This window comes from Lynx canadensis, chromosome F1, assembly GCF_007474595.2.
Source record: "Lynx canadensis isolate LIC74 chromosome F1, mLynCan4.pri.v2, whole genome shotgun sequence".
Taxonomy (NCBI): Eukaryota; Metazoa; Chordata; class Mammalia; order Carnivora; family Felidae; genus Lynx; species Lynx canadensis.
In genome coordinates this window covers 2276749-2289314 of record NC_044319.2, presented here as the reverse complement: position 1 = coordinate 2289314, position 12566 = coordinate 2276749, and the positions used below count along the sequence as shown (strand labels likewise).

General features: G+C 43.7%; 1 protein-coding gene across 6 annotated transcripts in view; it reads left to right on the top strand.

Annotated features, from left to right (window-relative positions):
• The window catches only part of LIN9 (lin-9 DREAM MuvB core complex component), a 63685-nt gene that overhangs the window by 29267 nt on the left and 21852 nt on the right, over positions 1–12566 (top strand). For all 6 annotated transcript variants that reach the window (XM_030302380.1, XM_030302382.1, XM_030302384.1 and 3 more), the window contains 4 exons: positions 1495–1652; positions 5854–5987; positions 7886–8005; positions 8304–8405. In XM_030302380.1, the coding sequence (XP_030158240.1) occupies positions 1495–1652; positions 5854–5987; positions 7886–8005; positions 8304–8405 (514 nt within the window). The remainder of the gene's footprint in view (positions 1–1494; positions 1653–5853; positions 5988–7885; positions 8006–8303; positions 8406–12566) is intronic.

Here is a 12566-nt window from a genome sequence, read left to right as displayed (position 1 = left end):
TGCCGTTTTGCGTCCCCGCCTGAAGGAAGGAGGGTTTCTGTTGCCCGTCCTTGCCGGCGTTGGGTGTTGTCTGCGTTCCAGGTCTTGGTCGTTCTAATAGGTGCGTACTAGTGTCTCATTTAATTTGCATTTCCCCGATGACACACGATGTGGAGCATCCAATAGGCTTATTTGTCATCTGTAGGTCTTCTTGGGCGATAGTTGGCTTCTTTTGTTTCTCGTTTCTTGGAAGGTTAAGCAGACGCTGACCATCTGACCCAGCCATTCCACTCCTAGGTGTTTAGTGAAGAGAAATTAAAGCAAAAATGTATACAAAAACCTATCCACAGATGTTCGTGTCACCTAAGTTGTAATCGCCCCAAAGTGGAAACAGCCCGACCGTCCACCACTAGGCGAACAGATAAACGGGTTATGACGCACTCGTGGAGCGGGATACTGTTCTCCAGTAAAAAGAACGAACCATCGACGCCTGCAGCAGCATGGATTACTCTTGGGGTAATTGGGCTGAGTGAAGGAAGCCTGACAAAAAGAGTTGGTACCAGACGATTTCATTTATATGAAATTTTAGAAGGTAGAAACTACAATGACAGAAAGCAACTTGGTGATTGCTTGAGAAGTGCGGTGTAGAAGGAGGGGTAGTAAAGTAGCACGAGGAGACTTTGGGGAGTGATTGACGTCTGGAAATGTTCATTATCTTGTCTGTGGTGATGGTTTCGTGGATCTGTATTTTGTGGCATGAAAGCTGTGCTGAAGTCACTTTGGTTCATCCCGGTATTTGAGAATAGAAGTATGGCAGGCCTGGGGGGCTCTGTTGGTTGAGCGTCGACCCTTGATTTCGGCTCAGGTCGTGTTCTCGCGGTCACGGGACTGAGCCCCGTGTTGAACTCTGCGCCGACAGCAGGGAGCCTGCTTGGGATTCTGTCTCCCTCCCTCTCTGCCCCTCCCCTGCTCGTGCATGCGTGTGATCCCTCTCTCTCTCTCTCTCTCTCTCTCAAAATAAATAAACGTTAAAAAAAAAGAAGAGGAAGTAAGGCCCTAAAGATAAGAGTAAATTCAGTGTTTATGCTTCAAGGCAGGAAGTATGATTAAACATTTACACAGTGGTAAGCCTCATCTTTAATTCTGTATTGGTACGCTCACTGGGTCACAAGGAAGATATCTTGTTCTTCTGAATAGAATATTGTAATTGAATTTGGTCCCAGGAGGAGACCTGGGATCCAGATGCCGTGGTGTCAAAGGATAGTGAACCAATCCTCCTCCTTTGTAGGAAAGGACGGTCTAGACTTGCTTGTATGTCTTTGAGTCTTGCAAGGTCCTGTTTTTAAAAAGATCTAGATAATTTACTTTGAAGAGAAACAATGACTATTTCTAAGAGCCTGTTTTTGAACAAATTCCTCAAGAGAGGAAAAGAGGGCACGGTGAGGTGGATGGTCTGATGTCAAGTTTCCGTATAGGATGGTTATCAGTTTATATGTTTTTTATAATTTATTCTAGATGTTCTTCTGCATTTTTTGAGGAAGAGAGATCAGCATTAAAACAGAAACGGCAGAAAATAAGACTCTTACAACAAAGGAAAGTTGCAGATGTTTCCCAGTTCAAAGATCTCCCAGACGAAATCCCTTTGCCCCTGGTTATCGGAACCAAAGTTACAGGTGAGTGAGCACAAGTTCATTACTCGTTTGATTTGTAAGGTTTCACCGTGCCGACTGCTGGCCGCTAGACACGTGGCTTTTAAATTGAGAAGCTTACGCTGTAGCTCTGTAGTAACATGCGGTACAAGGTACTGTTTGTTCGTCTATGACATCCCGTTTTAAACTACTTGGGGATGGGGCGCCTGGGTGGCGCAGTCGGTTAAGCGTCCGACTTCGGCCAGGTCACGATCTCGCGGTCCGTGAGTTCGAGCCCCGCGTCAGGCTCTGGGCTGATGGCTCGGAGCCTGGAGCCTGTTTCCGATTCTGTGTCTCCCTCTCTCTCTGCCCCTCCCCCGTTCATGCTCTGTCTCTCTCTGTCCCAAAAATAAATAAACGTTGAAAAAAAAAAAAAAATTTAAACTACTTGGGGAAAAGCGTACCGGTTCGAAGCAACGTCTACTACGACGTAAGGCGGAGCAAACTGACACAAAGACGAAATCGACAGTTCACTGGGGTCCCTGCAGCTGTACATTGTTTACATTTTGAATTTTTACATTATTCCGTCTTTGGCTTTCACATCATTTACTTGCCTTTCTAACCACTCTTCAGTGGTTAGCTCACAAACACATTGTTCTTGTGCTCTTTGGCTTTGGAGATAGTCCATTTCTAAGGACTGAATAAACGAAATTATTCAGTAGGTAGTTGGTTCAAAGTTTTATTTAAGGATCTAAATTCCAGGGGCGCCTGGGTGGCGCAGTCGGTTAAGCGTCCGACTTCAGCCAGGTCACGATCTCGCGGTCCGTGGGTTCGAGCCCCGCATCGGGCTCTGGGCTGATGGCTCGGAGCCTGGAGCCTGTTTCCGATTCTGTGTGTCCCTCTCTCTCTGCCCCTCCCCCATTCATGCTCTGTCTCTCTCTGTCCCAAAAATAAATAAACGTTGAAAAAAAAAAAAAAAAAAAAAAAAAAGGATCTAAATTCTGTCAGTTGGTGGATATGATTCTGTGTATTCTTTTTGGTTACAACGTGGAAGGAAAGTAGCACCAAAGCCTCAAGTTTAAGGTAATTCTTCATAATGTGGTAAACTAAAATCATAACTTATGTAATATAAAAAATAACAAGGTGTTGAGTGGGTAGACAGATTAGTAACTGTACTGAAAGGGTTTTAAAAATGGTTGGATTTATCAAGGAACGTTTTCTGGAGGAAAGGTAACCTCGAGTTACGTTAATATCACTTTTTCTAGTCGTAGAAGTGGTACGTATTTCCATGACGCTGTAGAGAGGAGTAATTCCGAGGAAAGGTGGATAATAGAGAAGAGCCTATGTAGTGCATATGAGATGCATACAAGGAAGTGAACGGATTTGGTCACGACTTGCCACGACAACTTACCACATACAAAACTTACCAATGACCTCTCTCCCGACAAAATTGTTCTGGGGTGAGGCTGGCAATGAAGTGAGGGATCTCGAAAAGTCTTGAAAAGATACATTAGTTCTAGGGGCGCTTGGGTGGCTCAGGCAATCGAGTGTCCGACTTTGGCTCAGGTCGCGATCTCGCGGTCCGTGAGTTCGAGCCCCGCGTCGGGCTCTCTGCTGACAGTTCGGAGCCTGGGGCCGGCTCCGGATTCTGTGTCTCCCTCTCTCTCTGACCCTCCCCGTTCGTGCTCTGTCTCTCTCTGTCTCACAAATAAATAAACATTAAAAAGCTGCTTCAATAAAAAAAAAAAAAAAGAAAAGATACATTGGTTCTAAAAACCCCATGTAAAAAAGCACAGATACAAAGTCTACAGGGTAACTACAAATCAGAGAAGCGTTGAAAAGAATAGAGTAACACAGAAACACAGGACTTTTTTTCTTTTCAGTGTATTGATTTCTTTAGAGAGAGAGTGTGCACACACGTGTGCAAGCAGGGGAGGAGCAGAGGGAAAGAGGGAGAGAGAGAATCCTGAGCGGGCTGTGTGCTGAGAGCAAAGAGCCCAGTGTGGGACTTGATCTCACACATAAACCAGGAGAACATGACCTGAGCTGAAACTAAGAGTCAGATGGAGACGCACCCCAGCCACCCAGGTGCCCCCCAGTTAGGAAATTTGTAAAAGTCAGTTGCTTCAACATTTTAAGGACTGGCAGTATTATTTGAAGAGACTGAGAATTTTATAGAGGGTCTGTGAGTAGGTGTTCTCATGACAGTGGAGAATAGGTTGGACTGGATGTATGAAGATACGAGAAAAGTGTGTAGGAATCCATTGCTGGGGCTCTTTTTTTTAATGTTATTTTTTATTTGAGAGAGAGAGAGAGAGAGAGACATGTACACAGGTGGGGGAGGAGCAGAGAGACGGGGAGAGGGAGAGGATCCGAGGCAGGCTCTGCACAGATCCTCTCTCTCCCCGCCTCTCTCCCACTTGAGCGCACACTCAATTCTCTCTCTCTCTGCCCCTCCCCTGTGTGCTGTCTTTCTCCCTTTCTCTCAAAATAAATAAATAAACTAAAAAAAAAATAAAAACTGCTGAAAGGCATACCTGAAAAACCAATAAAGAAGTTAGTTTGGGGAGTGCCTGGGTGGCATTTGGTTAAGCGTCCGACTTCGGCTCAGGTCGTGATCTCGCGGTTCGTGGGTTCGAGCCCCGCGTCAGGCTCTGTGCTGACAGCTCGGAGCCTGGAGCCTGCTTCAGATTCTGTGTCTCTCTCTCTCTCTCTCTCTCTGCCCCTCCCCGGCTCACACTCTCTCTCTCAAAAATAAATAAACATTAAAAAAATTTTTGAAAAGAAGTTAATTTTGAAATTGTAACAAGTAATTGAATGAAAAGACGACGGGAAAGAAAGGACAGGGAAAGAAAAAACGGGATAACTAGAAAATAAAGAGCACGATGGTAGGCTCAAGTCTTGTCCTATTTTCATTATGTTAAATGTCAATGAACTGAGCACTATACTTAAAAAGTAGAGACTATCAAACTGGGTTTAAAAAAAAGAAATGCCCGGGGCGCCTGGGTGGCTCGGTCAGTTAAGCGTCTGACTTCACCTCAGGTCATGATCTCACAGTTCATGGGTTTGAGCCCCGCGTCGGGCTCGGGCCTGCTTGGGATTCTCTCTCTCCTTCTCTCTCTGCCCCTCCCCTGCTCACTCTCTATCTCTGTCTCGTTCTCTCTCTCTCAAAATAACTAAATAAACATTAAGAGAAAAAAAGAAAACAAGAAAGAGACTCAGCAGTCACCGTGACCAAGGGTTTACATAGGTGCCCGCTACCTAGCATGTTCTGGAACTGGACCCCCCGAACGAAAGGAGGTATGCCACATCAACCACGTTGTTGGCGCACACGGTGTAGGTCCAGTAAACCGTCTTTGTTAGTGTGGGAACAGTGGGAACGCTAGACATTCAAGTTCCCGGATGCTAACCTTGCAGACAGGCCTTTCTGAGGAGAGCAGTCTTAGGCCTGGTGGATTCATCTTTTCTGAACAGCATCGTTGTCTTTTTTTTTTTCTTTTTTTTTCTTTTTTTTTTTTTTAGTTAAAGGGCTCCAAGTGTTTCACTTGTGTATAATAACCAAAGTTCTTCTGTTGACCTTTTTTTTTTTTTAATTTGGGGTTCAAAGCAAGACTTAATATTTCCCCCTCGTAGGGGCACCCGGCTGGCTCAGTCGGTACAGCATGTGACTCTTGGTCTTGGGGTCATGAGTTTGAGCCCCACGATAGGGGTAGAGATTATATACATACATACATACGTATATACATATATACATACATACATACATAAATTTTCCCCTGGTAGATCTAGGATTTCGTTCATGTATCAAATTAGTGATCATCATTATAGGTGTTCTTTAAAATTTTTTTGTTTCTCTCAACCTAAAATAAAGTGCATGCTTTGTGTGATACTATAATAGACAATAATACTATACTTCCTACGTTAAAAAAAATTTTTTTTAAGTTTATTTATTTTTGAGAGCGAGAGAGACAGAGCATAAGCTGGGGAGGGGCAGAGAGAGAGGGAAACACAGAATCTGAAGCAGCTCCAGGCTCCGAGCTGTCAGCATAGAGCCCGACGCAGGGCTCGAACCCACGAACCGCGAGATCACGACCTGAGCCGAAATTGGACGCTTTACCAACTGAGCCCCCCAGGCACCCCCCTGTACACTTCCTACATTTTAAATCACATGTTTAGAGCAGTTTTATATTTGACAGTTTGTTGTATCCTTCCAAACAGTGTGATGCCTTTTCGTCTCTTTTCCCAGCACGATTACGTGGTGTTCACGATGGTCTCTTCACTGGACAAATAGATGCCGTGGATACTTTTAATGCCACTTATCGAGTCACTTTTGATAGGGCAGGGCTCGGGACCCACACCGTCCCTGACTACGAAGTCCTGGTGAGTATTTCATAATACACGCACGTTTATGCCTTTAAGGACGCTCTGTAGAATCTTCTTACAGGCCGTTTTGTGAGGGACTCCAGATTCCAGGTTACAGAGGAAGAGATCCCGGGGGGTTTGGCCCCCGGAGCAGAATGATATCAAAGTCTTTGACGTTCCCGGAACTAACGTCCTTCCCCACGCAGCATTCGAGTGTGACAGCACTAATCACTCCTCACTGAACAGTCTCGGCCACAGAGCACTCGGTCCGGCTGCTTCACCAAAGTCTACTCCTCTTGCAAGAAGATTTGAAAAACACGAAGTAACATCTTGCACTTTAACATTTGTTCCCCTCCTTTAGCCTCAGAATTGTGCACTTTTTGCATGGTGAAATTAAGACGGAAGTACGTGAAGTAACTTATTCAAGACCCTAGAGTGGGCCCTGCCAGGCTGAGACCAGGATCCAGGCCTTTTGAATTCATGATACAGTCCTTTCTACTACTAGACCATTACTTCCTGATCGTGCTTGATTTAGCAATGCCTTGAGAGTTCTACACCTTTCTGATCAGTCAACATAATTTTAAGAACTCAGACAACGCTGCAATCCGATAAAGTTTTTATAAAGTGAATAATTAACTGTTCATAACAGTTGGTTTCCTCTGAGCCTCATGGGAATTAAATTATTCACTCTTAACCTCCCTTTTTTCATTTCTATTATAAATGTGATTTTTAGGGGTTATGAACTTAAATTTCAGAGCACCTGAGTGGCTCAGTTGTGTGAGTGTCTGACTGTTGATTTTGGCCCAGGTCAGGATCTCACAGTCATGGATTGAGCCCCATGTTGCTTCTGTGCTGAGCTTGGAGCCTGTTTGGGATTCTCTCTCTCTCTCTCTCTCTCTCTCTCTCTCTCTCTCTCTCTCTGTCTCCCTCCCCCTTCCCGTCTGCCCCCCTACCTCTCTTTCTCTAAAATTAAAAAAAAAAAAATCAAAATTTCTTTGTCTCCTTAGTGCAAAGAGAGAAGAATCTTCCTTTTCTGATTTTTACTTTTTTTAAAAATTATGACTGTTTATCCTGAGGACTTCCTTATCAAACATACTTTTTAGAAAGGAGAAATACGAGAGAGAGAAAGTTTGGACTGTCCATAGAGCGACGTGCCCCAGCCTTCAGGTTTTTGTTTTTGTTTTTGTTTTTTTCTTTAAAGGATGCAATCTTTCAACCTGTCCTTTCAAAAAAGGGAGATTGCCTGTCTGGTTCATTAATGTAATTTGTAATGTGCTTTATGAGATCACCCACACATTTCTCCCTGGCCAGATAAGAGTGGACTGGACGGGCAGTGGGTGGCAGGGAGACCGCCTGCGGCACTCAGCAAGCACAGGTGGCCACAGGACACTTTCATATTAATCTGGGATTTTCTGTTTTGATCCTTTGGTCTTTTCCTTAATTGTTTTTTCCGTTCAGCCTTTTGATAGCAAAGTAGTTTGTTGTTTTTTTAATGTTTTTATTTATTTTTGAGGCAGAGACAGAGCACAACTGGGGGAGGAGCAGAGGGGGGAGGAGGGAGGGAGGGAGGGAGGGAGGGAGGGAGGGAGGGAGAGAGAGAGAGAGAGAGAGAGAGAGAGAGAGAGAGAATCCCAAACAGGCTCCTTGCTGTCAGTATAGAGCCCAATGCGGGGCTTGAACTTACAAAGGGTGAGATCATGACCTGAGCTGATCTGAGCCACCCAGGTGCCCCAGCAACGTAGTATTTTCACACTATGACTTAAGGTTTAGCCCCCTGACCTCTGTAGGATAAAATATTCTGTGATGAATCCTGGCATATGGGCTAGTGCGTCTCTCCAGCTGAAACGTAATGTTTATAAAGCCGAAACAATTGGTAAAGTTATTCGAGTCTTGTGTACTCCTCTCTTTTCTCAAAGAGTAATGAGCCCCACGAGACGATGCCAATTGCTGCCTTTGGACAAAAACAGCGGCCTTCTCGGTTTTTTATGACGCCACCACGGTTACATTATACTCCTCCTCTCCAGTCACCGATTACGGTAAATATTTTTTAAATGGCATCTGTAAGTGATGCCATCATAAATGGCTCTTACGCACGTGAGTTGCATTTGTGTGAAATACACATCTGTAACGGCACCTTCAGGAGGTGGCCGCGTTATCTTAGGTCGTCAGTTAAATGAGTACATAGTTGCTTCAACTCTGTGCCTCAACTCTGTATTTTCCTTTTTGTAAGATTTGTAATGTAATATCCATTAAAATAGGAATTACTTTTATCTAAAAATAAAATGCTTTCTTTTGAACCGTCAGTGGTTAAATGATTCCCTTTTGTTCCCGTAGGACAATGACCCTTTACTAGGACAGTCACCGTGGAGAAGTAAAATTTCTGGCTCTGACACTGAGACGTTAGGCGGTTTCCCCGTGGAGTTCCTGATCCAAGTGGTAAGAACTGCTCAGAGTAGCTTGGCGTGCTTCTGAAAAACACTCAGTGTCTTCTGTGTTGTTAAAGCTGAAAATCTGTCAATGACCAAATAGTTTTCCTTTTTTTTTTTTTTTTTAATCATTGTGTTGTTTTTAAGAACTCTTGTTATTTCCAACAAAGCTTGAAAGTAAAAGTCACAACAGGCAAAAAAAGACTTAGAAGTCTTCTTTGTTGAGCTTTTCTTAGGTTTGGTTCTTCCTATTTTGCTGTGTTAGGGCCTCTAACATTACAGCATATGCTCTGTCACATTCTGAATGGTTAACTTAATAACTGGTTAAGTGTGAGGGTTTTTGTTGTTGTTGTTTATTTATTTTGAGAGAGAAAGAGTGCAAACGGGGTAGGGGCGGAGAGAGAGGGAGAGGGAGGGAGAGAATCCCAAGCAGCCTCCGTGCTGTCAGCACGCAGCCCGACACGGGGCTCGATCCCATGAACCATGAGATTCATGATCTGAGCCGAAATCGAGAGTTGGACACTTAACTGCCTGAGCCACCCAGGCACCCCAGAAGAAGAGGGGTGCCTGACTCTTGATCTCAGGGTTGTGAGTTACAAGCCCCATGTGGGGCATAGAGATTACTGAAAAATAAAATCTTAAAAAATAATAATAAAAGAAGCGGTTAGGAAACCAAGAGTCCGACGCTTAACCACGGAGCCATCCAGGTGCTCCTGAAGGCTTGTATTTAGTGACCTCAGCGCATCCCGCCACCGTCAGCTGAGCTGTCCTGATGCATCAGGTTGCTAAGTAGCGATCAGACACTGAGACATGCAAGCCCCACCTGAAGTGAGTGTAGAATCTTCTGTCGAACAAGATTCCCCAAGAGCCTGATTCAGAAGAATGCCATGAGCTGTTTTCTTTGAATATGCCATTAAGTAAATGATTTACTTGTAATCATAGTCTAATAATGTTTGATTTGTTTCTCTTCCTTTTTTGAAAAGCAAAACCACTTTGGCTGGGTGGGGGTAGAGTAAAAAAAAAAAAAAAATGTCCATAACATAACTTGTTAAAATATTCAGTGTTCCCACTTGCAAAATTGATGTTATTTTAAAGGAAAATTGTGTCATTTATGTGGGTATGTATAACAGTTAGTATTCCTTGATCATATGTTCACAAATAGGACACGTCATTTTTTAAAGAACTTCTTTCTTTTAAATAGTGGAAGTAAAAACAAAGCTAATATGTCCTATTTGGACAAGTGTGTGTGTGTGTGTGAGAGAGAGAGAGAGAGAGAGAGAGAGAGAGACAGAGGAAGAGAGAGACAGAGAGACAGAGACAGAGAGAGAGAGAGAGAGAGAGAGAGAGAGAGAGAGAGAGAGAGACTGACCAGCAGAGGGAGCCAGAAGCTAAGTACTACTGCACTACTTCTAAAGCATTGATATTTTTAGTAATGCTTAGATGTTTGGTTTCAGTGCTTAATCTTAAAATTCAAAAACTAGGTGTAAACCTCCATTAAAACACTAATTTCATTATTATTTTAAGCTATCTAAAAGGTAAAAGTTCCTTTATGTACTAGTCTTTTGTGTTATGTAAGGTTCCATGAAACGCAGGTTGCTTATTCAAGCTTTGAAATATATACATATTTAAGGGGCGCCTGGGTGGCGCAGTCGGTTAAGCGTCCGACTTCAGCCAGGTCACGATCTCGCGGTCCGTGAGTTCGAGCCCCGCGTCAGGCTCTGGGCTGATGGCTCGGAGCCTGGAGCCTGTTTCCGATTCTGTGTCTCCCTCTCTCTCTGCCCCTCCCCCGTTCATGCTCTGTCTCTCTCTGTCCCAAAAATAAATAAAAAACGTTGAAAAAAAATTTTTAAAAAAAGAAATATATACATATTTAAGTAATCTCTCTGCCCAAAGTGGGGCTTGAACTCATGACCTGGAGAGTAAGAGTTGCACCCTCTACTGACTGAGTCAGCCAGACACCTCTGAAGTAGATATGTTTTTATCTTCTTCTGTTTTGAATATTTTTTCTTATGACAAAATAAATACTAAAAAATTTGGCAAGTTTTCATAATTCATAGTTTACAATGAATTTTCTTTTCGAGGGAACTTTTTTTAATGTTTTTTTTTTTAATGTTTATTTTTGAGAGACAGAGCATGAGTGGGGGAGGGGTAGAGAGAGAGGGAGACACAGAATCCAAAGCAGGTTCCAGGCTCTGAGCCATCAGCACAGAGCCCGAAGTGAGGCTCAAACCCACAGTGAGATCATGACCTGAGCTGAAGTCGGACACTTAACCGACTGAGCCCCCCAGGCGTCCCTCGAGGAAACTTTATTTCCTGGGGTTAGGGACTTTGAGGAATCTAAAGAGACTGGTCTGCTTTTTCAGAGAAGACTCAGTTTTGAAAAGAATTCAAAGGAAACGTCATGATTTTCTATCAAAAGCAAACACCACAAAACTGAAATAGAAACAAAAAAGGGACCCTTGCCATCTTTTACTGCTTCCAACTCTAAAGAATCACACATAGTTCCATGAAAATCCAGCACCTTGGAGGAGAAGGGAGGCCTGTCCAGAGATCTAAATACAGTCACTAAATACAGTCTGTCCCGTGACAGTCCTGGGGCATGTCTTACCAGCACCTCTGCCCGGATCAACTTAGAGGCCAATTTCTTAGGGCGCCTTAATGTTGAAAATGTACAGACTTAAAAGAAGTAGCTTCGTTTACTACGTCTCCGTGTGCCCGTCCACCAGCTGGCTGGTCTGATATCATTGCTGCTCCCACCCTCGTCTCCCTTTTGCATTATTGAGAAGCGGACACTAAATATCATATCCTTTATATGTAAATGTATTCATTTATCTCTAAGAGATAAGGGCTCTTTTTTTCTTTTTTTTATAAAAAAAATTTTTTTAACAGTCATTTGTTATTGAGAGACAGCATGAGCAGGAGAAGGGCAGAGAGAGAGAGGGAGACACAGAATCCGAAGCAGGCTCCAGCTTCTGAGCGGTCAGCACAGAGCCCGACTCGGGGCTGGAACTCACAAGCCGCGAGATCATGACCTGAGACGAAGTCGGACGCTCACCCAACTGAGCCACCCAGGTGCCCCGTTGTTTTCTTTTTTTTAAAGAAACACAACTAAGTTGTGTGAGCTCAGTTGGGTGACCGACCAACTTCGGCTCAAGTCGTGATCTAATGGTTTGTGAGTTTGAGCCCCGTGTCAGGCTCACTGCTGTCAGAGCAGAGTCCACTTCGGATCCCCTGTCCCTCTCTCTCTCTCTGCCCCCTCCCCCTCTCGCACGCATGCACATGCTCTCCCTCTTTCAAAAATAAACATTAAAAAATAATAATAATAATAATAATAATAATAATAATAATAATAACAATTAAAAGACAGAAAAAGAGGGGCGCCTGGGCTGCTCGGTCAGTGAAGTGTCCGACATCGGCTCAGGCCGTGTTCTCACGGTTTGTGGGTTTGAGCCCCACGTCAGACCCTGTGCTGACAGCCCGGAGCCTGCTTGAGATTCTCTCTGCGCTTTGTCCTTGCGTGCGCGTGTGTTCTCTCTCTCTCAAAATAAATACACTTTAAGGTCGTTGAATGTTCTTTTTCCCATACGACTTGTTGAAGAAACTACTTTTGTGGGAATTTTTTGTTCTGACAGGACACCCGCACATTTTCTATGTTCCTTTATGTGACGTGGCCGCGGTGACGATCAGTGCCTCGATGTAACCGTTCATTAGCATCGCAGTGTGGCACTGCTCTCGTTCTGTCAGTCCTTTTTTGTTTATTAACTGAAATAGCTTTATAAAGAAAAACTTCCCCTAACCTATTATCCGGTTACCCGATGATCTGGTTTATATGGTTTGTATAGGAAGACAGGGTAAACACAGGATTCTTTCTCTTTGTCTTCCAGCTTATAAAATAATGAGTTTGGTCACTAGCATTCTCCAGTAATGATTAATGGTTTTACGGCATCGGTTTGAACTCCTAAGTTTCAACATATTTGTGCTTCCATCCATTGAAGGGGTTATTCTTATTGGTCCCTGAATTGTCCCGTGTTGGGCCAGTGAAAGCTTGTTCAGGCTGACTGCTTAGTCCTTTTGACATGTCCTGGTTACAGTGGATTTTTTTTTTTTTTTAATATTTTGCCGCCAGCCAATCAGATTTATAAAATAAAAACGCCTGTGCTACATTTATTTA